The following is a 27,614-nucleotide window of genomic DNA, read 5'->3' on the forward strand; positions in this document are numbered from 1 at the left end:
AAAGGCATATATTACGGCTCGGCAAATGTGTCCTGTTTAGCACCAGCGAAACTTTGGGGTCAAAACGTTGATACCTCCGCCACCGAAGGTGGATGAAAGTTATGTTTTCACCTCTGTTTGTTACTTGGCCAAAAAAAAAATTTTTTTTTGCAAGTATGTTGCTCACTCCGGTTTGTGTGTGTGTGTGTGTTTGTGTGTTTGTTTGTCTGTCCGCTCACTTATAATTGCCTACAGGACACAATTTTAAACCAATCTTCACGAAACTTTACCAAATGGTAGAGTTCGTGGTCCAACAAAATCCTATATATTTTTGGGGTAAAAAGGTCAAAAAGGTCAACATAGGCCATAGCTCTTTCACGAGCCTCGATTCAGTATACAAAAAAAAAAGAAAAGAAAAAAAAGGTCAACCACTTTTTTCAAATTTCTAAAATCCTCAATTTTCATCCAATTGACTTGAAATTTGAATAGGATATACATATCTGCAAACTGAATTCAACCACCAACTATTTTTGAGATCAGCATAGGCCAAAAGGTCAACATAGGCCAAAGGTCAACAACGATTTCATATTTATAAAATCCTCAATTTTCATCCGATTGACTTGAAATTTGAAGAGGATTTACATATCGGCTAACTGAATTCAACCACCAACTATTTTTGAGATTAGCTTAGGCCAAAAGGTCAACATAAGCCAAAGGTCAACAACGATTTCATATTTATAAAATCCTCAATTTTCATCCGATTGACTTGAAATTTGAAGAGGATTTACATATCGGCTAACTGAATTCAACCACCAACTATTTTTGAGATTAGCTTAGGCCAAAAGGTCAACATAAGCCAAAGGTCAACCACTTTTTTTTGAATTTCTAAAATCCTCAATTTTCATCCGATTGACTTGAAATTTGAAGAGGATTTGCATATCGGCTAAATGAATTCAACCACCAACTATTTTTGAGATTAGCTTCAGCCAAGAGGTCAACATAGGCCAAAGGTCAACCAATTTTTTCAAATTTTTAAAATCCTCAATTTTCATCCGATTGATTTGAAATTTGAAAAGGATTTTCATATCACCTTACTGAAGGCAACCACCAATAATTTTTGAGGTCAACATAGGCCAAAAGGTCAACATAGGCCGAATTTCTAAAATTGTCAATTTTCATCCGATTAACTTAAACTTTGAAGACGGTTTGCATATCAGGTCACTGAATTCAACCACTAATTATTTTTGAGGTCAAAAGGATGCTCCACTGAGTGCCATGCTACTTTGTTCTCTTTTGCCAAGTGTCGCTCTATGAGTGATTTTTCATTTGTTTGTTTGTCTGGAGGGAGGATATATCAAAAAGTTGTTGACGGATTCGGACGAAATTTGGTGGAGACGTTGGGTATGTGACAAGAACAAAATGATTAGATTTTGGTGAAGATTTCCATCAGGATCTCGATCTGAGAATTTTAAAAAGTGATTCATCACCATTGAGAAATTGGACAAAGAATGATATATAGCACGATATCTCAAAAAGTTGTTGACGGATTCGGACGAAACTTGGTGGACAGGTTGTGTGTGTGGCACGGATGAATCGATTAGATTTTAGTTCAGGACCGAATGCAGATCTTTTAGTTCAGCTGGCCTATCAGTGGGATACAAAATGTAAACTGTTCAGCCTGGTGGAGGGAAGCTCTACCGAGTACCGTTCTTGCAATCACTCTGCAGTCGAGACGTTGGAGCTCTGAGTCTTTGTTCTCAGTTAAACTCTTAAATTAAGTGTGCTCTTATTTTGACCAAATATTCACATTGTTTTGCACTATTCCCAAAATTTGAACAACAATACATGTATATTTTGTATTTTTGTCACGATAAAATGGTCACTATTTTGACACAGGACTTTGTTTAGCACTTCTGAAATAGTGTGTACAAGCCAATAATGGCAAAGGCTCCAGTTAAGGCCTGCCTAGTTTAGGTTGGGGAAGGAGTGGCATAATGTACGAAAATGGTGTTGTACAGAAAATGCTTATATTACAAACGGTGTGAGAGATAACGAGGTATAAACTATCCATTCTGATAAAATCGTAGTTGTGAACATGTTACTTTCATGAAAACCTTGTGACAAGAAAATCAAGGTAATTTACATGGCAAAATGTTCCATGTAAAAAGGTTGAAATGCTGAGGCTTGGTAAACCAATAAGTGAGTTGATGTACGTAGGTTTTATTGCATTCCCTATTAACAAGAAAAGTGTTAACCTGAATGCTCAAGGATTCATCAACGAGGCCATTATGACTTTGTACACAACCATCACCAAATCTAATTGTTTAAAATAAAAGCTCAAAGTTCAAGGGCTTCTCATTTTGCCCCTTTAAAGGGAGTGTAATCCAAGCCTCATGGGTATCACATGACCAATATTTCAAGACGTCAGGCCATTGCTACCGAATTTCCTCTCTCATTCCTATGCACGTGGTCCTCTATGCCATACTTACAGACTTCCTGCATCTTCTATACTCATTCAACTCTCTCACTAGCTCTGTTCCCTATCCATGACATCCCAACTTCAACTGAAGAGTGCATGTCATTTGTGTATCTGTACCCCTCAGTTTTACTGTTGGTTTGTCGACCTTCCATACCATGCTTGCCCGGGAGCTTGATACCTTTAAAAATAAAGTGATACCTTGAGTGTGTTTATGACAGAGAGGTTGTTGACTGTGATGTCATTGTAGTAGTTCTTCATATCACTGAAGGACTTTTCATGACACTTTACGAGGGAATTTATCTGCCAGTTTTTGCTCTCCTCCAGTTCATGCAAATCTGTTTTTCGCCGCAGTTCAAACTCCTCCTGCAGTTGATGCATCTTCCTCTTGTACTTTAGCTCAAGTTCTGTACAAATTAAAACAAAGATGTGGGTTAGAGCCAGGGTAGTTGAGACGTGGAAGGAAAATTATACATACATAATGGGCGATACATTAAAAAAGTCAAAGTATATAATTTATGATGCGTTTCTCAATGTTAACCCCTTGGTTGATTATGTTGACACGGGTAACATGTGCTTATAATTTGCACAGCAATGTCCTTGATTGGACATTAACTTTTAACTTGTGTCATGGTAGCAGTTAAAGGGTGATCATATATACAAAGTCACATGTACGTACATACATTGCCCTCCATAAGTATTGGAACAGTGAAGTAAAATTTGTTATTATCGCTATATACTCAATAAATTTGGATTTGAGATCAAAAGAAGAATATGAGGCAAGAGTACAGAAGGTCAGCTTTTATTTCTTGGTACTTCTATGCATATATGTTTCACCATTGTAGAACATTAGCACTTATGTTCAGTACCCCAATTTAGGTAAGCATAAGTATTGGAACAAATGTTTGTTTCTTGTTGCATGTTCTTTCTTTCTTGTTCACATATAAAAGACCTGTGAATGTCGAGTCTTCGTTTTAGCCTTTGGATTTGCTTTGGGAGTCTGCCTTTGGAGTCCGTAGGCATAAACCAACATGAAGATCAGAGAACTGCCTATAAAAGAAAAGCAGGCAATTTGGAAGCTGAACAATGGAAGAATTCAATTAGAATCATTGCACAAAAATTGGGCATTGCAAATACAACAAGAAAGAGCAATCAGAGATTGCAAACCCTCGCCAGGATGTATTTTCAGTGGTTTTAAAGGCTTTTGTGTTACAACAAATATGGCGGCCGAACCACGTGACCGATGACGTCATCATTATTTTTTTCTAAACTAATTTATTCCAAGATTATGCTCAAGAAATTTCATCTTGATCGGATGAAGTTTTGTACTTGTCGAATTATGACGTCATAATGGAGGCACCTATGACATCATCATTAACATATTTTATTCCTCATGGAGAGTTCTTTACAATGAGCCATGTCTCAATTTTTTCTATTCAGCGCTTTCGGAGATATAGAGGTGCAAAGTATTTCGATTTTTCCAAGATTGACCTGAAGATGGGTTTAAAATTGTGTCCTGTAGGCAAGTATAAGTGAGCGGACAGACAAACACACAAACACACAAACAAACACACAAACCGGAGTGAGCAACATACTTGCAAAAAAAACAATTTTTTTTTTGCCAAGTAACAAACAAACAGACAGACCGACAAACGGACTCAAATGCAATACCCTCTCCTCAGGCGAGGGTAATAATTTGGAAAATCTTGAAAAAGAAAAACCACTAGTGGACTTAGCAATAGACAATAGCCAGGTTGGCCAAAACAAATCAACTGCAGTTGATAACAGAAAAATCATCAGAGCTGTGACAAAAACCATAAAACAACAGTCAGTGAGTGACATCACCAACAACCTCCAGAGTGTAGGGTTGAATGCATTACAATCTAACATTCGCAGAAGACTTCAACAGCAGAATTAACTACATGGTATTCATACCCTGAACAGAATTAACTACATTCATACCCTGCACAGTCAACTTGTTGCGAGCCAACTTTTCTGTTTTTGAAGGGTTTTTTTCTTTGATCCAATAAGGCTGCCAGACCACGTGAGCGATGACAACATATATTTATATTCTCTAATATAATTGTTGCGTTGATCACGCTCAATAAATCTCAAACTGATCAGACTAATCATTGTCCCTATCAAATTATGACGTCATAATTAAGGGATCAATTATGTCATCGTTAACAATACCTATTCCCCATTTGGAGTTCTTTACAATGAGCCATATTTCAATTTTTCAATGGAGAGGTTTCAGAGATATAGAGGTGCGAGGTTTTTCCAATATGGCACCCGTACCGCATGATATAGCGCCCATACCCGTACCTATGATGTCATATTTATCAATAAAATTCTACAGGCGGAGGCGCTCCTATGGTGAAAATTTCGTCAATCGGACCAACAATTGCAAAGAAAAAAAATTCATACTGATCGGATCAAGCGTTGTACTTGTCAAATTATGACATCATAATTAAGGTACCGATGACATCATCATTAACATATATTTTTCCCCATGGAGTGTACTTGATAACGAGCCATGTTTCAATTATTTCCATAGAGCAATTTCAGAGATATAGCGGTGTAACGTTTTTTCCAAGATGGCGTCCGGATCATGTGACCTATGACGTCATAATTACGAATAAAAAAATTATACAGGCGGAGGTGCTCCTAGGGTAACATTTTGTGTCAATCGGACCAATGGTTGCTGAGAAAATGGAATAAAAAAGCAGACACGCCACACGTACGCAACCAATCGCCTAACCCTGCTTTTCGCTTCGTGAGCGCAGGGTAAAAAGGATGCCCCGCAAGATGAAAACCTCTCATCAGCACCAAAAATAGAAAGGCCAGATAAGAATTTGCCAAGAAGTACAAAGGTGAACCAGTGTGTTTTGGAACAAACTTTTATGGACAAATGAGACCAAGATTGACCTTTACCAAAGCAATGGAAAGGCAAAAGTGTGGAGAAATTGAAGGAACTGCATATCATGATCCAAAGCATATCATCTCATCTGTGAAACATGGTGGAGGTTGTATCATGGCTTGGGATTGCATGGCTGCCTCTGAAACTGGATCGTTCATTTTTATTGATGAAGTAACTATGATGACAGCAGCAGAATGAATTAGGAAGTGTACAGAAACATTTTCTCTGCCTATGTACAAGAAAATTCCTCCAAATATATTCATCTTTTGATCTCAATCCAATTTTTTAAAGTATATAGCGATAATAACAATTTTGACTTCACTGTTCTAATACTTATGGATGGCACTGCATATACAATACATGTACACAATTCAAAATGTTATGTGAACAAGATACAATAGTCAAAGACATTCCAGAAAGTATAAAGAGACAAATCGATATAAGTAAAAAATAGATTGATATATTTCCATACGAACAATACAGTATATACTTTTGTATGAGAAAAAAAAAAAAAACCTTGGAATGTATTACAGTTGTAGTATCTTGACTGCAAATCTTTTTGAATGCCCCTTGCATAGGCAAGGACATATAATGTGATCATGTAAGCAGTATGTGCTCCTACCTGATACCTGTCTGTTGAAATCATCACGAAGATGGCTCATTGTTTCCATATGTTTCTGAGGACAAGCAATGAGACATAGAAGGATGTATATCATAAATATATATACACAAAGAATTAAGTTAAGCACCCCCCCCCCGTTTTTTTACAACCTCGCACATTACAAGTTTGTTGTCGTCAAAACAGTGTAATATACCCATGATATTGCTATATTTTCTGGAGAAGTGATATTATGGTCACATAAAAACATAACAATCATGCCGTTTTCAATATTTTATTCTGAATAATTTAAGGTGAAATTTTTTGGGAATTTTAGGCATATTTTCACCTCAATTTAAGTATGGAGCTATAGGTCCATCACGGACAGTGTGGATGACGTTTATGTTTTCTAACGTACAGTCATTGTTCTGAGAAGACCTCTAGCGATCTTTGCGTCAATAACGTGTGTAGGACCCACGTGATCGGATCACTGACTCAACCCTACGTCTCATAGACCCTGTAAGCCGTCGTATGCGTTGCTGTGGCAGGTTGTTCCATTCCCGATGTAATGCACGTTCCAATTCATCCAGATTGGCTATTGGAGGGACCATCTTCGCAATTTGTCGTCCCAACATGTCCCAAACGTGCTCGAGGGGGTTCAGGTCAGGACTGTACGCAGGCCAGGGGATGGTTGTCACAGCACCTTGCTCCAGCAAGGCTCGGACGCGTCTCGCACGGTGAGGCCTGGCGTTGTCATCCATGAAGATGGGTCTGCTGGCGAGGGTGTGGTCATCGAAGTGCGGGATTACGGTGGTATTCAGGATTTCCTCGGCATATCGCTCTCCGTTGAGGTTACCTCGCACAGTTATCAGGTCCAACTTACAGTCATGGGAGAAGCATCCCCAGACCATAATCGAGCCACCACCAAAGGGTACCGTTGGTTGAATGTTTTTAGGTGCATACGCGGTGTTTTTGTGGCGCCACACCCGAACACGCCCATCTGTCACGTACAGCAAGAACCGGCTTTCATCCGACCAATGAACTCGCCTCCAAGACCGGATGTTCCATCCACGTCGCGCTAGGCACCATGCCAAACGCTCCCTCTGATGTCGTTCGAGTAGCCTTGGACGCTTGATCACTCGTCCTGACCTTAAACCGGCCGATTTCAGGCGGTTCCTCATGGTACGGTGACATAGCCTTCTGTTGGGCAGCCAGTTGTCCTTCAGGAAATGGCTCGAGGCGAAGGGATATCGTCGCACCAGTCTCAAAAGCGCTCTATCTTGGCGGACTGTTGTCACGCGAGGTCTTCCAGACCTTGGGCGGTCCTTCACCGCATCCGTTTCCTGGTGTTTCTGCACCAACCGACTGATCACCGAATGGTGGTAACCAAACGTTCGAGCTACAGCTTTTCTGGACATTCCGGACTCGATCATGCCTATTATCCGCCATCGTTCTCCGTCCGACAACCGTCTACGAGCCACCATTACGAGAAAATGACCATGTAACCCCCACACGAGCTCAGGCGTGACTTGCAATAACCCGTGATGATAGTGCATTTACAGAAAATCACGACCACGTGGATGATAACACGTGCTGCACGAGCGATGGGCGTCACAGATGAGTGCACTCATCTGCATTTCATCAATGGATAATTGCTAATGTCATACCAATCATTATTTGATCTCACATACCTTAGAATATATGCCAATGTATACATATACACAAAGAATATATATTAGGGGGTGCTTACTGTTGTGGAAAACCATTCAGGTCCACACAACTTTAGTCCAACGGTTTGGTTTAATTGCATTTAGATCATCACATCATTCCTGTAAGTAGAAATACACAATAAGCATACGATGCGACATCTCATAAAGCCATTCATATCAGTCAATGCAAGCAAGCTAGTTATTCTATAAAGGCGTACCATAAACGAGGCTACCGATGTAACATGTCACAAGGGAGAAGTCTCGGAGCACTGACACAGCAACGGGTCTTATAGTCACGCCCCTAGCGGTGACAACAATGACAGCGAGCAGCGAGCATCCCCACCCGGGTTCAGTACGGATACGATTTCACTACACTTACCTTAATTCTTTGTGTATACATTATTGCAGTTTTGGCTCCTAGGGTTAAATAATGCATCTTTAGTATTACGATAGTTATTTCACAGTATCTGCTTAGTTAAGTATACTGCAATGCATATGTATATACTGTATATATATGTATATATATACAGGGTGTTTCAAAAAGAGTGATACAACTTTAAACCTTTATTTACAAAGAAACAGAAATCTCAGGAATGTGAACCAAACATTTCTTGAAAGTTTATGACATGGTATTTTCTATCGCTGATTGCTATTGCAGTAAGTCACTGCTAGAGTTAGTGAGAGCCCAAGGTCAGAAATGGGCATTTACACAAAATCCTTGTAATTGACGTTCTCGATGTGTAACCTTCCACGGTTCAGACAGGCATTGATCCTGACTCCAAAGTTCTGTCCAACTTTCCTGTAGGTCTCAGGTGGTTCTGCCCTCCAGAAAATGTTGTTGAGGTTGTTGATGGCACCGTTCAAATGGAAATGGGCTTCATCACTGAACCACATCAGGTTGATCCAGTGTGGGTACCGCTCCATCCTGTCACTGAGCCAATTGCACATATCAAGTCTCCTTCTCATGTCATCTTGACTCAGTTTATGCCTAATAGAGATGATGTATGGGAAAAGCTTCAGTTTCTTAGTTAGGATATGACAGACTGATGTTGGTTTGATGCCCAGCTCCTGGGAGCGCCGGTAGTAGGACTTCCTGGGACTACCACTGAATCCCGCACGGGGTCGATGTCGGCTTGGCTCTTCGTTACTGATGCTGGCCTGCCACTGTTGCCCTTGCTATGGTTGTGCACTGTACCCTTGTGCTCAAAATGTTTCACAATACGTTGAATGGCACAATTTGTGGGTCCATCACGTGTTCTGAGGTAGTATTCCCGGCAGAACCTCCGGCGGGTGTCTACATATGATTTAGTCTCACACCAGAGAACCACCACTTTTGTCTTCTGCTCCACTGTCAATGGCATAGTTGAGCTACGGAGCTAGAAATCCCAGGAAACAAAAAACATGATAACACCACCAAACCCTGAAAAGGAAAACGGTATAGGTCTAAAAACAAAGGAATGGCAGGAAGTCAAAGTTGTATCAATCTTTTTGAAACACCCTGTATATACAGTCACATGAAAAAGCAAGTACACCCCATGTAAAGTTTTGACTTTTTCAACATATTTCAACATACAGCTATTTGATCTTCATTTCAACAATTTTGATAGATAAAGGTGATATAATATAACAAATATCATGAAACATTTACACTTTGTAGTCCATTGTATAATTTAAATAAACATAAATGCAAATGTCGCATATGGAAAAAGTAAGTACACGCCTACATTTATCACGACTTCAAATACCTAAAATTAGAATCAGGTGCACCAGCTCAGGTGCAAAATATGATTAGAACATCGTTAGAGAGGATCTTGGAGGAACCTGTCTTATTTAAACCTCAGACATTTAGTTTGGTTTGCTCTTTGTTGTTGAAGTGTACGGAGTCACCATGCCTAGATCAAAAGAGCTCTCTGAGGCCTTCAGAAAGAAGGTTATAGATGCCTAGGAGTCTGGAAAGGGATTTAAAAAGATCTCCAAACAATTTGAAATCAATCATTCGACTGTCCGGAAGATCATCTACAAGTGGAGAAGATTCCAAAAAACTGCCAACTTGTTCAGGCCAGGCCGCCCCACGCCCCAGCAAGTTCAGCCTGAGAGCAGACCGCAAGATGCTGAAAGAAGTCTCAAAGAACCCCAGAATGTCATCACGGGACCTACAGGTAGCTCTTGCCACTGTTGATGTCAAAGTGCACGAGTCTACCATAAAGAAAGAGGCTGCACAAATTTGATCTACATGGGAGGATGCCAGGAGGAAACCTTTGCTGTCCAGAAAGAACATCAGGGCAAGACTAAATTTTGCCAATGAACACCTAGGCAAAGACCAGCACTTCTGGAACAATGTGCTCTGGACAGATGAGTCAAAGGTAGAGCTATTTGGCCACAGTACCAGAAGACATGTTTGGCGAAAACCAAAGACAGCATTTGACCACAAGAACCTGATACCAACTGTAAAGTATGGTGGTGGAAATAGTATGGTTTGGGGCAGCTTTGCTGCATCAGGGCCTGGGCAGCTCACCATCGTAGAATCCACTATGAATTCTTCATTGTACCAGAGGGTGCTTGAGGATAATGTGAGGCCATCTGGCGGAAAGTTGAAGCTCAACCGAAGGTGGACCTTGCAACATGACAATGACCCTAAACATTCCAGTAAATCCACCAAAGAATGGCTGAAAAGAAAGAAATGGAGGGTTCTGGAATGGCTAAGTCAAAGTCCGGATCTAAATCCCATCGAGATGTTGTGGGGCGATTTGAAACGAGCTGTGCATGCAAGAAACCCCTCAAACATCACATAGCTGAAAGAATTCTGCATTGAGGAGTGGGCAAAAATTTCTCCCAGTCGATGTCAGAGACAGGTAGACAATTATAAGAAACGCCTACTTGAGGTTGTTTCTGCCAAAGGGGGCAATAACACCTATTAGAGCCAAGGGTGTACTTACTTTTTCCACATGCGAAATTTGCATTTATGTTTGTTGAAATTATACAATGGACTACAAAATGTAAATGTTTCATGATATTTGTTTTATTATATCACCTTTATCTGTCAATATTCTTGAAATGAAGATCAAATAGCTGTATGTTGAAATATGTTGAAAAAGTCAAAACTTTACATGGGGTGTACTTCCTTTTTCACGTGACTGTACATATATATATATATTGTGTATATGTTAGATAGATGTCATTTTATGTTTTTATCCCATCTATAAGACCTTTGCTTCTATCTTTCGCATACACTCCAGCACAGAAACGCCTTCGCTTTCTTATTTTGCAACCTCAACAGCCTTTGCAACTGGCTCAAAACGGCCAGCCCACATCCTGTCATATTTGCCACAACAGATGGCCTATAAATATTCATCAACCTATGATAAGTGCCAAAAGTTAGATCTAAAACACCACATGCCCCAAATCCATGACACCAATGCAGAGGGGACACCAGCCACACACAAATCGAGCACGCCATGCTTGTGAGGCAAGCGGACCCTTGACCCGACTGACTCCGCCAATAGGATTGGGGGAGGGGGGAGTATGCAAGGGTGGAGAGAAGGCGCAATAAGGAGGGACACACATGAGTAATCTCGAGTAGTCTCATGGAGTCTCTCGTCTAGAGTCTGGTCTCAACTCAGAGTCTTGAAGGAGTGGTTCACCCCAGTCCTGTCCAGTCTGTAGCAGTCCTGGGTTAGTCTCGTGGTCCTTTTGTGTGAGTCCTCCTTGGTTTGGATAATCGTCTTTGCTGGGTCTGTGCGCTGCTCGAGTCACATTTTTTGGTGTGCGCAAATGGGATGTGTTGGCTCGGGGACATGTGCAAGTGAGACACGGCGGTGAGGGGTGCACACTCACCATGCTGCATGCTGTGGCAACGGGAGTCAAGAACCAGAACATTGTATCAGAGTCAATTGTGCTGTGTCAGCTCATCTGAGCTGTCAGCAGGTGCGACGGGGTGCGAGTTATACCACATTTCCCTCTTCCTCTCTCACTTATATCTCTCTTTTATTGTCTCGGATTAATGCTGGGCCCATATATGGTGAAGTTATAAGTTGATTGATAAGACATCCAAGGGCAGTTAGGTGGGTGTAGTGGGTAAGGGAATGTTTTGCTTGTACATTTATGCTTCCTGACCTGCAAATACGTGTGGTTTGTTCATACAAGCTTGAAACACAAATTTGTCTTGACTCATACTGTTTATTCTGATTGTGGCATATGGCAGCTCAACGATCGGTTGATCCAGATATTGGGCTATAGGTATGATTATAGCATGTGGCTTGATACCCCACCGCCAATCAATTAAGATCTGTCACGTGACTGTCGGCACAATACCTGTTCATCAGGGTAACCTCACCTGTTGTGGTAACACGACTCTTGGCATGGGAGCCGTCATGAGGTGAACGGTACGAAAGGTTATCGTGGTCATTCAACGACTTGTGCCATCTAGAGTTATCCAGGGCCAACGACTGTCACAATATTATGACCTCGCTGCTTTCAGATAACTGAGAGTTCAAGGCATCGATAAAAAGACCACGGACGCCATCCACAACACTCACCTCTGGCTGGATCTTCGTGCCCAGGGTTGGTTTGCCGTACCTATAAGATGACTGAAGCAGATAGGGAACCGTGCCTGTGGCTGCGCAATGGATGTTAAGTGGCCAAGCGAACCAGCGTTATGAGCTGCACCCTATCATCTATCATTGGCACAATCAACCCTGGATCCATGGGCCACAAGCATGTTATATCACGATCAAAGCAGGAGAGGACAAGTCAAGGCAGTTTCAAGCCTGTATTGGCAATGGCAGGCAAGCAGGTATTTACAGGCAAGTATTTACAACACGTATAACATTCTCATTACCTCTGCACAACATACCTGTCCTCAGAATTCTTACAACAATTACTTAACACTTCTACACAAAATGGATCCAGACACCCGAAGAAATGAGAGAAAGTGCAGGAAGAGGGGTGAGAAAAAGTAGAGGTGAGAAAAAAGTAGTTGGGGTTGGTGTTTCAGAAGGCTCCGTAAAGAGGACTTCACACGGCTCTGGTAAAATGTGTTGTGGTGAAACCCTGGAATTGGGCGAGATGCTGCCGTGAGAGCACCACCCAGGATGAAGGCCCGCCAATTGAAGGAAGGATGTGCACTGAAGGGCCAGCATCAGAAAGACAAAGGCCGGGGACGCGCATGTGCAAAAAAAGCTCTTGTTGATTATTCTCCCATACGCCCTTCATTGCCACATTTCCAGGTCATTTTCTCCTCGCTCGCTGCTTCTTGGTGGAACAGGAGTTGTCCAGCGAGCTGCATTGTGCATTGGCCTGAACAAGCTTTTCTCAGCGTTGGCTGTGATTCGAGGTTGACAAGGGAGTTGGAGACCACACCAGAGGGTGGTTACAGCCTCAAGTCCGTGCCTGTTTCCTCTTCGTTGTGTAAGTGTGTGTGATTGGTGCCATAGCTGGGGTTAGCTTATTTAGATTCACATGCATCATCAGTACATATGCTCCCTTATCCGTTGTCCTTTGAGTGCCAAATGTATCCATTTATTTATTACTAAGAAAAAGCCCATCAAATATGATGGGTTGGAACAGTTTATTCGAAGGTGCAGCCTTGTAAGCATGTCAATGTCTCAAGCCTCACCCTCGTGTCATGTGTGCTTATATCTTCTTTATTTATTAGACATCATATGGATGTAAATGAACACTCGTTTTGCTCACGTGCGGCGAATTTCACCCTCTGTGCTTTGTAGTTAGTGTTTTTTTTTTAATGCTTCTGTGCACCACCCTTGAGGCTTGATTTGCAAGCCACAGTCTACAATTCCAATAGAAGAGACATAATTACTCTTTTATTGAAAATGTTTTTCGAGTTTGTTTTATGCTCAAAAATAGACCGTAGCGAACACACATTTGTGTTAAAAGATTGGCTTTTAAAACCTACCCTTATGAAGGGGGACAGACATCTGTACAAACACATAAACTGACATTGCGTTTTATATGGTAGATTAGCGTCTCATATTCCCTCCTGTACTTCTGTAGTAAAACATTTTATTTGAAAGAAACGTCTTCCCACCTTCTTGCGTTCATATGCACTCGGAACAACCGCCAGTTTCGGTACCTGTTTGAACGGCCTTTGGGGAATATTAAATTGTAATAGCTATTACCGCTATTTGTGCGTGGATAGATAATCAAGTGCTATTTACTCGCAGTAGGTCTTAGTAGGTCGCAATAGGTCCTCTGGTGCAGAGGGTCTGCGTTAGCGGGACGCCATGACATGATGGCATAAATTACATCAATCTGCCTGTCTTAGAGATAGAAACTCATCTGCTAATTAAAACACTGTCTTTCATTCAGCTACTTCCAACATGAAATCTCACTATTCATGCCTGATTCTCTCTTAAAGGTGAGATACCTGTGTGACTACCTAGCTATTTGCACATCTATTCTTGGGTCTCATTTTCATCAAGCATAAACTACGAGCTCACACAGGAGAACTTGCATAAAATTACAGTACTGTACATTCATAATAAACCAAGTGACCTTTTATTGTAATGTACGTATATAAACACTCACTGTATTAAATAAAATACGTGGCAACTAAAAAAAAACAGGACGTAGGACATTTTGAGACCAGTTTGCCATCAGAATCACAAAGGCCAAAACATACCATCTTGACGTTTTTCACCACATCTGAACTTGAAATCTCTTGCTCTTTCAGCTGCAGCTTTCTACGGTTGAGGTTCTTTCTCAGCTGCACCTCATTTTCACGGTGCTTCTCCTCAACCACCTTCATTTTCACAGTAGCATCAATCTGAACCTCAGCCAGTGAGTTCTGCTGTTCATAGAGCAAGTGTTTTACCTTTTGCTTGTAAACCTACATGTTGGCCCAGGAAGGTGTGGGTAGCCAGAATGGTTGAAGCAATTAATTGATTAAACTTTCACATTATAAACATTTCTGGCTAATACAGCCACATAATTAATCCATAAAAGTAAGGGTTGAAAGGAAAATTATTGTAATTATTATTATTTCTATTAAGAGAAAAGAAACTGGTGTAAGTCCAGAAACTATTGTCTATAAGTATACAGCAAGGTCTTCTACTGTGTATATTGGCAGGTTAAAAGCATCAAGTTCCCTATAACTCCTGAATTTGAAACATGTTCTAGGTTTAAATATAGTGTTAAACTACTGGAGAAAATATGGTACTCGTGTATCTCACAATTCTTTCCTTGCTAGCAGAGGCCTCTAGGTGCTACGGTTCATCTGAGGGAAAAACAAGCATTCTGAGTATTGCGCTGCAATACACGTCCCCTACCAAAGTTCAAAGTGCCATAACTTTGTCAAAAATGATCGAATATGCAAATTTATACACGGTTGATGCTGGTTTTCAAACTTGATCTGAGGTATGCTGAGACACATGTGTGTCACGCCTCGCCTCGTTGATAAGCCCGCAAGGTCGCTCCGTGGAGCGGCCTGCACGTATTGCACTGTGTGAATTATATAATTACCAACTCACGGTCTGAGGTACTAGCGATTCAAGAGATATCCATTTTTAAAATATATTTTCGTTTAATTAACGATATCTGCCAAACCACGTGCCCTATCGCAAATTCCAAAAGGACATTTTAGTAGACTGACATGCCGAACAGATCTGTGAAGATTCCCCTCGATTGGATCAAAAATGAGGGAGGAGCTCGGTTTTAAAGGTTCATGCTTAAAAACGTCATAACTCTGAAACCATGTGAAGCATGATGTCATGCTCGCTGACTTTTTTGTTTGTCATGGGTATGCGATTCTGCCTGCAACGTCTGGCCTCGATCTGTTCAGCCGTTTTTTTGTTTTGTTTTTTTTAAATACTGAATCGAGGCTCGTGAAAGAGCTGACAACCGCGAGGGAAAGACAGCACAGGGGGACCGCGAGGGAAAGACAGCACAGGGGGACCACGAGGGAAAGACAGCGTTGCCGTTGCAGAGACCGTTGCAGAGAAAAAGGGGTTTTCGTGTTTTCACGAAAAACAATATGGCGGCCGAACCACGTGACCTGTGACGTCATAATTACCATTAAAATATTCTACAGACCGAGTCCCCCATACGTTGAAAATTTGATCTCAATCGGTCTTATTATTGCAGAGAAAATCTTTTTTAAAGGAAATTAAAACTTAAAATGGCACTGAGTTAAGGATCATCAGAATTATCAGAATTCCCAAAGTTCAAAGTGCCATAACTTTGTCAAAAATGATCGAAACGTCGTGAAGTTCGAACTTGACCTGTAACTTATCATAAGGAAACCATATACCAAGATTGAAATCATTAGCATTAAGAGTTTAGAAAAAAAAGTCCGGAAAACTGTTCTTTGCGTGACGGACTGACAGATTGACAGACTGACGGACTGACGGACTGACAGACGGAGGGACGGCGTGCAAACCTATGGTCCCCTCCGGTGTACACCAGTAGGGGACTAATAACATACAAATGTACAAACGCACAAAAAACACTTGGAAATATTTATACAGATATTCATATGCATTAATGGATGCTATGAATAAATTACTAGAACAAGTAGAGCTATATTCAAAATACATCACCCCCATGCCAAATAAATAAATAACATATCCTTCCTGCAGCACATGGAGACGGAATTGGGAGGGAACGGTGTACAATATAATTGATTGATTAATTGCGTAATTTAAAAAAATAATAGTCGTAAAATAATTAATTTATTAATCAATTGGCTAATAGCATACCTAAACCACCATTTTTCATCCAAATCTGTAACTTTATGAAAATTAAGTAATTAATTGAAAAAAGAAAAAAAATTACTCGATTAATTGATTAATGAATAAATCAAAAATACTCTGTAGCCAAATCACTTGGTCATTGTCATGTCCAAATATCAGCTTCCTAGCTCAAAAGGTGTTTGAGATATTGGGCAGATGAGAAAGAAAATAAACAAGGAATTAATAAATCGATAATAATTAAGTAATTCATCAATTAATTGATTAATCAAAAAATAAAAATTTGCGTTTTTCCCAAAGCACGTGTTCACTATTGTGCCCAAATTGCACATCGTTGTGGCTTCCTAGCTCAAAGGATGGCTGGGATATCACCCGGACAAACAAGAAAACAAACAAGGAAGAAAAGAAAACAAAAAGAGTGAAAACTGGGTACACCCTTTTGGCGCACGTCATCGCCGGGCCCCCTTCGGCGCCTGGTGATGACGTCATGAAGCGCCTGGAAATGCAATAGTGAGGGGCGGATGGATTACAAGAAAATATGGGTGAGAAAGCAAGATAAAGTTAGTTTAGTAAATGTTTAACAATAATAATACTCATTTCAAGTTGTTCAATCAGAACAAAAGAAAACAAAAGACTGAAATTTTGACTGAAATACAGTCCTGCATATCAGATTGGTGGCTTTGTCTGCATCACAGTAAATCCATTCAAACAATGCCAAAAGAAACACCTATGAACCAATAACTACCTTTATTTCTACTTGATGTCGTTCCTCTGCATCCTCCATCTCCTTGTCCTTGTTCCTCATTTCTGAACGCTTCTCTTCAAGTTGCTTCCTTGTAATTTCCCAAAATGTATGAATTTTATCCCTTTCCAGCTGAAAATAGTTTCGCTCCTCTTGTTCTTTTTTCAGCTCCTCTCGAAGCTGCAACACTTGCTGCTCCAGCTAAATGAGGCATGCAAACAATGGCCTTTCAACATAAAAATGATTGTTTGCGATCAAACTAATACACCATCACTCTCACCGTCAGCCTCGTCCACCCGACACCACCCACTATCACTGATTGTTACACACTCCCAGCACATTAATTTCCACTTTTACCTACTCTCGCCATCATACTTTGGCCATTCACTCGAGCCATCGCTCGATAACTTTTGTCACTGTCGTTCACACTCACCATTGTATTCACACTCCGCAAATCTTACATTCATCCTCGGCATCCAACCCTCCCTTTCACACCTGCTCTCACACAACAAATTCCTCCTCACTCTCACACCGGTGGGGACGCTCACTGACTTCCATCTCTACTTCTACGACTACACTCAATGTACAATTTGTTGTCGTATTTGCACTTGATGTACACTTACAAGTTCATGAAGTGAAGTTTAGTTGAGCAATAAATTGAAAAATAAATTAGTCCAGAGTAATGTGTAGTAAATGCAACAATAACCGTACCTGCTCCTTGGTCATCTCTTGAGTAGAAAGAGCACCTAGGAACGCCATGTCTTTTTCAGGTGCATCCTTCTTTTTCTTTCCTCCTCCAGCTTTTTTCTTTGGCCCCTGAGCCCAGCAACACATACCACTCACCACCTTCACATTATTACTACAGTAAGTATAAATGTACAATCATGAGGTCACTGTCATGGGGTGTGCCACTGTGCCAGGTTACTGGGGGTGCCAGAATGATGGATGCACCAGGATGCTTGGCACGCCAAAGTGCTGCTTATATTCCAAAGAATACTTACTTTGTCCAGTTGTGGACAATCGGAGAGCTTACTCAATGCTGGTTTAAGGAACATTGAAAAAAAAGCCACCATCTCAAACAAATACTGTATATGTTGAAACAACATTTTATTGAGTAAATTCATTTCCTAAGTCAAAATAATAGGAAAAAGTAAAGAGATCTAATTAATGATGGAGAAATGCACACACGCACACACGCGCGCACACACACACGCACGCACACACACACACACACACACACACACACGGATACTTTGAGATCTGGGAGGACTCCGCTCCACCTTATGAGACCCGCGTTTGGAGATAACATCCAACGACACCGTCTCTCTCTTTTTTTCTATGTATCTATTTCTCACTGACACTTTATAATTATTGGTATGTACTGAATCACGTGACAGTGCTACACGTGGTACTGAGCAAATTGCAACGCAGCACAATTCAGTGAATCATTCCAGCTGCGAAAAACATTTTTATTGACGTCTAAACGTCAAAAACATCATGCCACGCATTTCGAAAAATGAACGTCTACATGGTGGTGGTGACAGGTGGCATGCTTGAGACAGGAATGACGCAAAACGTTTTTATTTTTTTATTTTTATGTAGAAGGCTCCAGGCACAGACTATGTCGTCCTCATCGAGGCCAGGCCTAAATAAAAGAGCTGCATTGATAGAAAAGTAAAGTAGGAGAGAATAGTCTAAGAGTTTTTGAGAAAGCAGAAAATCTGCTTTTTGAAAAGGAGAAGATCATAAGTGTTTGGAAAGACATCAGAAGATAAAGAGTTCCAGAGTTTGGCAGTGGAGGGGAAGAAACAACCATCATAACGGCCCACCCTTGAGTTGCCAATGGCCAACAATAATCATGCGATGTAGCGGCTTGTCGAGTATTACGTGGTCTGGCTAATGGCGGAGCTATGCAGGCAGCAAGTTCTTGGGAGCAGAAACCGAAGTAATATCTGTAGAAAAGAGAAAGAGAGCCAACTCTGCGGCGTAATTTGAGCGGGTCGAGTTTTGAGGTCGGATTGGGAGAGTTGATAAGTCAATTGATAAGGCGGTTGATAAGGCTTATCAATAAGGTAAAGCGCGGTGCTACGCGCGCTCCTTGCTTACCAAGAAGGAAGCGGACAACGCGGGTAAAACAAAAGTGTCTTTATTGACAAGAGGTCACTGTAGCACTGGCGCGCTCCGAGCTGCGCGCCCGGTGTATATCCTGAGGCCACGCCTACCCCTCGGCGTGGCCGCCGCCCACTTGGTGCGCGGAATGATGTCACTGTAGCGGCTACCGCTGGGTTTACACAATCGCCTTGCACCTACCAAGGACGCGGAGCGATCACCATGCCGGGCTCGTCCAGGACGCCCGGGCATGCCCGCTCTCGACTTGCCAGGCCGCGTCCGGGACGCCCGGCCATGCGCGGGCATGCCCGCCCTCGACTTGCCAGGCCACGTCCAGGACGCCCCGCCACGCCCCCTCTCGCCTTTCCCGGGCAAACGCTCCGGGATAATGTGTGTATATATATTGCTGCCCGATAAACGGGCTTTTCAGAGTACCCGAGTTGTTTTGTTTCAATAAAGAAACTCGGACGAATTCCAGCTTTTTGTCGCGTCCATTCTTCCGATTACGTGGGAGCACAGCTCCTACATTGGTGACCTACCGACATGGACACGGCAGTTGCCCTCAAACTGCCTACCTTCTGGGAGGCTCACGCGGCGGTTTGGTTCGCCCAGGCGGACTCCCTGTTCGCCCTGCGAGGCATCACGGCCGACGACACCCGCTTCCACCATGTGGTAGCAGCGCTCGGCTCAGCCACCGCGGCCCGCGCCCTGAGCCTCCTCGAGAGCCCGCCAGCCGCTGACAAATACGGCGCGATTAAAAAGCTCCTCCTCGACGCTTTCGCCCTCTCATCGGTAGAACGCGCACGGCGCCTGCTCGACCTGCCTGAGCTCGGCGACACGTGCCCGTCCGAGCGAATGGACTACATGCTTTCGCTGCTCGGCGAGCACTCTCCGGAATTCCTGTTCCGGGAGCTGTTCCTCCGTCAGCTGCCTAGCCCGGTACGCCTCGCCCTTGCGAGCACGACGATCACGGATCCCCGCGCCCTCGCCAGGGAAGCCGACAAGATCTCCGCGGCAGGCCAACGCATTGCAGCAGCGACCTGGGGCCCACCGCCGTCCGACGCAACGCCCATGGTGCCCGAGCACCCGGCACGGTCGACGACCGAACTGCCGACGCAATTGGCGGCCGCTACGCCGAGCCGACCACCTCCAGCACGACGACCGGGGCCTCCACCTGACCAAGCGTGGTGTTACTATCATGCCAGGTTCGGACAGAAGGCCCAGACATGCCGACCCCCGTGCACCTTCGGCAGGCCGGGAAACGGCCGGGCCAGCGTTCATTACCAGCCATGAGCGCCGGCCACACGGGCAACTTACTTTTCATCACGGACAAAGCGTCCGGACGACGCTTCCTGTGCGACACCGGCGCCCAACTGAGCGTCATACCCGCCTCCGATCAGGACAGGCAGTCCGCGGTTTGCGGCCCCTCCTTGGTTGCGGCCAACGGATCGGCCATCCGCACCTTCGGCCCACGCAACGTCACCCTCTGCTTCGGCGGCCAACGCTTTAATTGGACTTTTGTAACCGCAAGCGTGCCCATGGCTCTGCTAGGCGCCGACTTCCTCTGCGCACACGGACTGCTGGTGGACGTCCAACGGCGTCGCCTCATCAACGCCGAGACCTTCAGCTCCCTGGTATGCACATTGAGCAGCTCCGCTCCGACCGAGCTGGCATGCGCCCTCCCGGCGGCGAACGAGTTTGCTCGCCTGCTCACGGAGTTCCCGGCCCTCACGCGGCCGACGTTTTCGGCCGTCGCAGTACGACATGGGATCGAGCACCACATACCAACCACGGGCCCGCCGGTCTACGGCAGAGCCCGCCGCCTCGACCCAGCCAAGCTCGCCGTGGCCAAAGCCGAGTTCGACGCTTTGGAACACCTCGGCATCGTGCGGCGCTCCGATAGCGCGTGGGCTTCGCCACTACACATCGTCCCAAAACCAGGGGGCGGCTGGCGCCCATGTGGCGACTACCGCCGCCTTAACGACACTACCACCCCCGACAGGTATCCGATCCCGCACATCCAAGACTTCTCTGCCCGTCTGGCAGGACGGGTCATTTTTTCAAAAATCGATCTCATACGGAGATATCACCAGGTACCTGTCAGGGCGGCCGACGTCCCTAAAACGGCCGTCATCACGCCGTTCGGCTTGTTCGAATTCCTGCGGATGCCGTTTAGCCTCAAGAACGCGGCTCAGGCGTTCCAGCGCTCGATGGACGGCGTGCTGCGTGACCTGCCGTGCCTCTTCGTTTACCTGGACGACATCCTCGTCGCCAGCACGTCCCGGGCCGAGCACCTCCTCCACCTCCGAACACTGTTCGGGCACCTCAGCGAGCACGGCCTCATCGTCAACCCGGCCAAATGCCACTTCGGCACGACGGCCGTTGATTTTTTGGGCCACCACATCACCAAGAACGGGGCCGTGCCGCTGCCAACCAAGGTCGAGGCCATCACCACGTTTCCGCGTCCCCGCTCCATAAAGGCCCTGCAGGAATTCCTGGGAATGGTGAATTTCTATCACCGCTTCGTGCCCCGCGCTGCTCAACTCATGCGGCCCCTCTACGAAGCCCTCCGGGGCAAGCCGGCCAAGCACGACATTGTCTGGTCCGCAGCAATGGACGCGGCCTTCAAAAGCTCAAAGCGGGCCCTCACCGACGCAACACTGCTCGCTCACCCGGTGCTCAACGCTCCCATCGCCCTCACCACGGATGCCTCCGACTACGCGGTGGGCGCCGTACATGAGCAATGGGTGAACGGGGTTTGGCAGCCACTCGCTTTTTTCAGCCGGCAGCTCCGGCCGAACGAGCTCAAATATAGCACGTTTGACCGTGAGCTCCTTGGTCTACACCTGGCCATTCGCCATTTCCGCCACCTCCTGGAGGGCCGACCCTTCACGGCATTCGTCGTCCACAAGCCGTTGGTTTACGCAATGGCCAAGGTCACGGAGCCGTGGTCGGCCCGCCAACAGCGCCACCTCTCCGCCGTGTCGAAGTTTACCACGGACATCCGGCACGTCGCCGGCAAAGACAACGCCGTGGCCGACTGTCTTTCTCGGGCCAGCGCGAACGCGGTCCACCTCGGCGTGGACTTCGCGCTTATGGCGGCGGACCAAACCACCGACACCATGGTGCAAGCCCTCCGGGCGGCGGACACGGGCCTCCGCCTGGCCGACATCCCCTTCGCGGACACTGTCCTGCTCTGCGACGTCTCCCAAGGCCAGCCTCGCCCCATCGTGCCTGTTACCTGGCAACGCCGCATCTTCGCCTCCCTCCACGGCCTTTCCCACCCGGGCCGGAAAGCTTCCCAGAAGCTGGTGTTGGCGCGATTCGTCTGGCACGGCCTTCGACGGGACGTCCGCGATTGGACCAGCACCTGCACAGCCTGCCAACAGGCCAAGGTCCACCGACACACCCAGGCCCCGCTGGCACCTTTCACCGTGCCCGAACGACGTTTCGACCACGTCAACGTGGACCTGGTGAGCCCCCTCCCCCCATCATGGGGGTTCACACACCTGCTCACCATGGTGGACAGGACCACCAGGTGGCCGGAGGCCGTTCCCCTCGTCTCCACCACCACCGCCGATGTGGCGCAGGCTTTCATCGCCACCTGGGTCGCCCGCTTCGGCGCACCGGCGGACATCTCGTCAGACCGCGGACCGCAGTTCACCTCCGAGCTGTGGGGCGCGGTCGCCCGCAACCTGGGGGTCAAGCTCCACCATACTACAGCCTACCACCCCCAAGCCAACGGGTTGTGCAAGCGATTCCACCGCTCCATGAAGGCCGCGCTCATGGCCGGCCTTTAGGACGGCGGTTGGGCCGACCGGCTGCCGTGGGTCCTTTTGGGCCTCCGCACGGCCCCCAAGGAGGACCTCCGGGCATCCACCGCCGAGCTTGTCTACGGCCAGGTGCTACGCGTCCCAGGTGAATTCGTGCCCGACGCTACCAGTCCCTGGTCCGCAGCTCACCAGCGCTCGGACCTCCAGGAGGCCGCCTGACGGTTTGCCCCCGTGCCAACGTCCCACCACGGTGACCCCCAGTCCTACGTCCCCCCAGCGCTTCGCACAGCGGAGTACATTCTTGTGCGTCATCTAGACTACAGATTTTTATGTTAAGAAAATAGGCCTTTTATGTTTTGAAAAGCGGCTTTTTTTTTTTTATGTGAAAAAATCCCGAAATATTTTTTTCCCCCGTTTTATTCATTTTTTATTATTACCAAGTTTTTCAGAAATCAGTCAAAAAAAGAACAAAAAATGGTAAGCTTTTTCCTGCACAACATTAAGCACTCTGGGCTAGTAAACAGGTACAAAATGACGTTCAGGTACCTTTATTGCAACCGCATTGTTTGATAAGTAGAGGACTAGAAGAAATTGACAAGACCCTTTTAGGAACGGTTAAAGTAGGTGTTTGAAATCATTATCTTGGTAATGTTCTCCTTGGTGAGGCGGTGGCGGCGGTCGGTGAGGACGTTTCTGTAGACGGAGAAGGACCTTTCCACGTCGACGCTGACGATGGGGCAGTACCTCAAGAGGGGGATGTCGGCAAGCTTGACTCCAGCCGGCACACCAACCTCAGATCCGTGCTGATCTCCATCCAGGATCAAAGCCACTGTCCTCAGCACACCAATGTCGGGATTGCGCTGCAGCACCGCCTTGAACTTGGTGAGCAGGATCTCCTTACGGCAGCCTCGGATCTTTTCGAGCTCCTCCTTGGCCTGATCAAGCAGCTGGAAGGCCTTGGCCAGCTCCATGCCGGCCTCCTCCAGCTGCTTAAGGATCTTTGGGATGAACAACACGTGGGCATTTAAGAAGACCAAACTGAGCTTGATGTCCGCCTTTCCGAACAGGTCCTTGGCACTCCGGATTGTCATCGCGTCGTCATCGTTCAGCTGGTCCACAATGTCCTTGACGGCCTCGAAGTGCTCGGCGTAAAACACCGCGGCGTCGATCCACGTCCCCCACCGAGTCAGAATGGGCTCCGGGGGGGGAGATAAAGATTGGGCTGCTGCTCCTTCCAAAGGACAACATGCGACGGGGCTTTGACGAACACCTTCTTCGTCGTGGCAATGAGGTCGTTGACGTCCTTGAACATTTCTCGGACTGTCTCGCAGACACGGTGGAGCGCGTGGGCAACGCAAGTCACATGCAGCAAGTCCGGGAAGAGTTCCTTCAGGGCATGGCCGGCCTTGATCATATAGGCCGCGGCGTCGCTGACGAGGACCTTGAGGCACTCCGGCTTGAAATCAGGCCAAAGATAGCGCAGCGTGTCGTTGACTGCGCGCACGATCTCCCCAGAGTTGGTCTTCTCCAGAAACATGCACTGGACGAGGTGGGGACGAAAGTACCCCTCCTTGGACAAGCGTCCCGCGATGATGTTGGCCACATATCGACCTGCCGAATCGGTCGTCTCGTCGACGGACAGCCAGATGGGCTGCTGTCCGAGGTCGGCACGGAACCCCGCCAAGGCCTCGTCGTAGCACTTGTCGAGGTAGTGCTTTCAAATCCAGCTTTCATCGGGGATCTGGAGAGTGATGTGCTTCTCCAGGAACGACCGGAGGGCAGGGTTTTCCAATTTCGACCATGGGATGCCAGCGGCCAGCATGGCCTGGCACAGCTCCTGAGCCACGACGTCGCACTTGTGCCTCTTTCCGCCACCAAAGTCCTCCATGGTGGCTTGCGTGACCGTCCTCTTCTTCTTCAAGGCCAAGTTGTTCTTGTGGCGGTCTCCTCGGACATGTTGGGCCAGCTCAGACTTCTGCTTCGCCCGGAAAGTCTTTTCACAAGCTCGACAGAAAGCCGTGTCACTCGACACGTACTTGAAGGTGGCCCCATCGCCGCCAGCGTTGAATTCCTTCAGCCACTTGTCACGAAGAGTAGCACTCATCTTGATAGGAGACTTGTTCACACTTTGTGTACACTCTCTCACTGTAGTACACCGCCTCACTGCTGTACACGCTGGGGACGCAACGCACGCAAGTGGACGCAACGTTTTGTTTTTGAGATCGATCGCAGTTAAAAATTTCGATCGCAGTTAAACATTTCGATCGCAGTTAAAAATTTCGAAAAATTCCCTAATCTTTTTTAGCATTGCCAGACATTTTCGACCAAAAAGCGCATTTTATTTTATTTTTCCCGAAAAAGGGCGAAATATTTGTTTTTCTCCGAAAATAGCAAAAAAAAATTTTTGACCCAGCAAAAAAGCGGTTTTATGTGAAAAAATATTTTTTATTTTTTCACATAAAAATCCGATGTGCAGTCATGACGCACATCGGGGGCCACTCTGGCCGCCGTACGACGGGCCCTTCCGGGTCCTGCGACGGGACGACAAGTCGTTCGTCATCGACATCGGCGGCAGGTCGGACCGGATTGCGGTGGACCGCCTCAAGCCGGCGCACGTGCACATCGACCAACCGCCACGGTTGGCCCTTCCGCCGCGGCGAGGCCGCCCCCCGTCGACGGTGCCCCCCACTCGACCGCCCACCACCACACCGGACCCCCCCCCCCCGCCCCCATGACCCGCCAGGGGTCGCTTCGGCTGGGTCATCAGGACCCCCCTTAAATTGACCCTGCCGGTGCAAGTCGATTCTGGGGGGACGTGTGTAGCGGCTACCGCTAGGTTTACACAATCGCCTTGCACCTACCAAGGACGCGGAGCGATCACCATGCCGGGCTCGTCCAGGACGCCCGGGCAGGCCCGCTCTCAACTTGCCAGGCCTCGTCCGGGACGCCCGGGCATGCCTGGGCACGCCCGGCCATGCCCGCTCTCGACTTGCCAGGCCGCGTCCGGGACGCCCGGCCATGCCCGCCCTCGACTTGCCAGGCCGCGTCCAGGACGCCCAGCCACGCCCCCTCTCGCCTTTCCCGGGCAAACGCTCCGGGATAATGTGTGTATATATATTGCTGCCCGATAAACGGGCTTTTCAGAGTACCCGAGTTGTTTTGTTTCAATAAAGAAACTCGGACGAATTCCAGCTTTTTGCCGCGTCCATTCTTCCGATTACGTGGGAGCACAGCTCCTACATCACCACGCCAGTGGGCTTCGGTGTCCGCCACACGCGCCCCCCCAGAATTCCCGCGCACCTGGAGGGCCAGTTTGCGGGGCAAACGGATGACCCGGCCGAAGCGCCCTCTGGCGACCGGCGGCGTCCGGGGTGCAGGGATGCCAGCTGGGATGCCTCCGGCTGTACACGGGATGGGTGCCGGACCGGGGGGGCGGCATGCCGGTGGTGCTGGGCGGTGCCGGGGGTCCGCCCGCAGGGGGGCGGCCCCGACGCAGGGGCCGAGCCACCGGCGGTGGGTGGTCCACATCGAGGTGGGCTGGCTTGAGGCGGTCTATGGAGACCCGGTCAGGAGTGCCGCCGATGTCCAGGGTGAAATGTTTCACCCCGGTCTCCAGCACACGGAAAGGCCCGTCGTACGGGGGCCGCAGTGGTGTCCGGTGGGCATCGTGCCGGACGAAGACGTATTCCGCAGTGCGGAGCTCCGGGGCGACGTGTGTAGGAGGGTGCCTGTGGTGCGCCGTCGGCACCGGGGCGAACCTCCGGGCGGTCTCCTGCAGCGGGGAACGCTCCTGCTCCGCGGACCATGGTGCCGTGGGGTCTGGGAGGAACTCGCCCGGCACCCGCAGCGGTTGTCCAAAAACCAACTCCGCCGCGGAGGCGCGCAGGTCGTCCTTGGGCGCCGTCCGGAGGCCCAGCAGGACCCAGGGGAGCCTGTCGACCCAGCCGCCGTCGCGGAGGGTGGCCCGGAGCGCGGCCTTCAAGGAGTGTTGGAAGCACTCGCACAGGCCGTTGGCCTGGGGGTAGTAGGCCGTGGTTCGGTGCAGCTGGACCCCGAGCCCCCGCGCGACCGCCCCCCAGAGCTCCGAGGTGAACTGGGGGCCGCGGTCGGACGAGATGTCCGAGGGGGCGCCGAACCGGGCGACCCAGGTGGCGATGAACGCCTGTGCGACGTCCGCCGCCGTCGTCGCCGCCAAAGGCACGGCCTCCGGCCACCGGGTGGTGCGGTCCACCATGGTGAGGACATGGGTGAAACCCCACGAGGGGGGCAGAGGTCCCACCAGGTCCACGTGAACGTGGTCGAACCGACGTTCCGGCACCGTAAACGGGGCCAAGGGGGCCTGGGTGTGTCGGTGCACCTTTGCGCGCTGGCATGCGAGGCACGTCCTGGTCCAGCCGCGGACAGCCTTCCGGAGGCCATGCCAGACAAACTTGTCGGCGACCAACCTCTGGCAGGCCTTCGTGCCCGGGTGGGACAAGCCGTGGATGGCGTCAAAAACCTGGCGCTGCCAGCCTGCGGGCACGATGGGGCGAGGCCGCCCGAGGGAGACGTCGCAAACGAGGGCTGTGCCCGCGCCGTCGAAGGGCACCTCGGTGACGCAGAGGCC

At 47.4% G+C, this 27,614-nt stretch overlaps 1 protein-coding gene across 3 annotated transcripts in view; it reads right to left on the reverse strand.

The window, feature by feature from the left end:
• DRC4 (dynein regulatory complex subunit 4) overlaps positions 1-27,614 on the reverse strand; it is a 79,503-nt gene that overhangs the window by 31,249 nt on the left and 20,640 nt on the right. For all 3 annotated transcript variants that reach the window (XM_068126660.2, XM_068126661.2, XM_068126663.2), the window contains exons 2-6: positions 17,838-17,942; positions 17,130-17,327; positions 14,320-14,526; positions 5,998-6,052; positions 2,657-2,862 (exon numbers count right to left, since the gene is read on the reverse strand). In XM_068126660.2, the coding sequence (XP_067982761.2) occupies positions 2,657-2,862; positions 5,998-6,052; positions 14,320-14,526; positions 17,130-17,327; positions 17,838-17,942 (771 nt within the window). The remainder of the gene's footprint in view (positions 1-2,656; positions 2,863-5,997; positions 6,053-14,319; positions 14,527-17,129; positions 17,328-17,837; positions 17,943-27,614) is intronic.

This window comes from Myxine glutinosa, chromosome 10 (assembly GCF_964187855.1).
Source record: "Myxine glutinosa chromosome 10, kmMyxGlut1.1, whole genome shotgun sequence".
In the NCBI taxonomy this organism is placed as follows: domain Eukaryota; kingdom Metazoa; phylum Chordata; class Myxini; order Myxiniformes; family Myxinidae; genus Myxine; species Myxine glutinosa.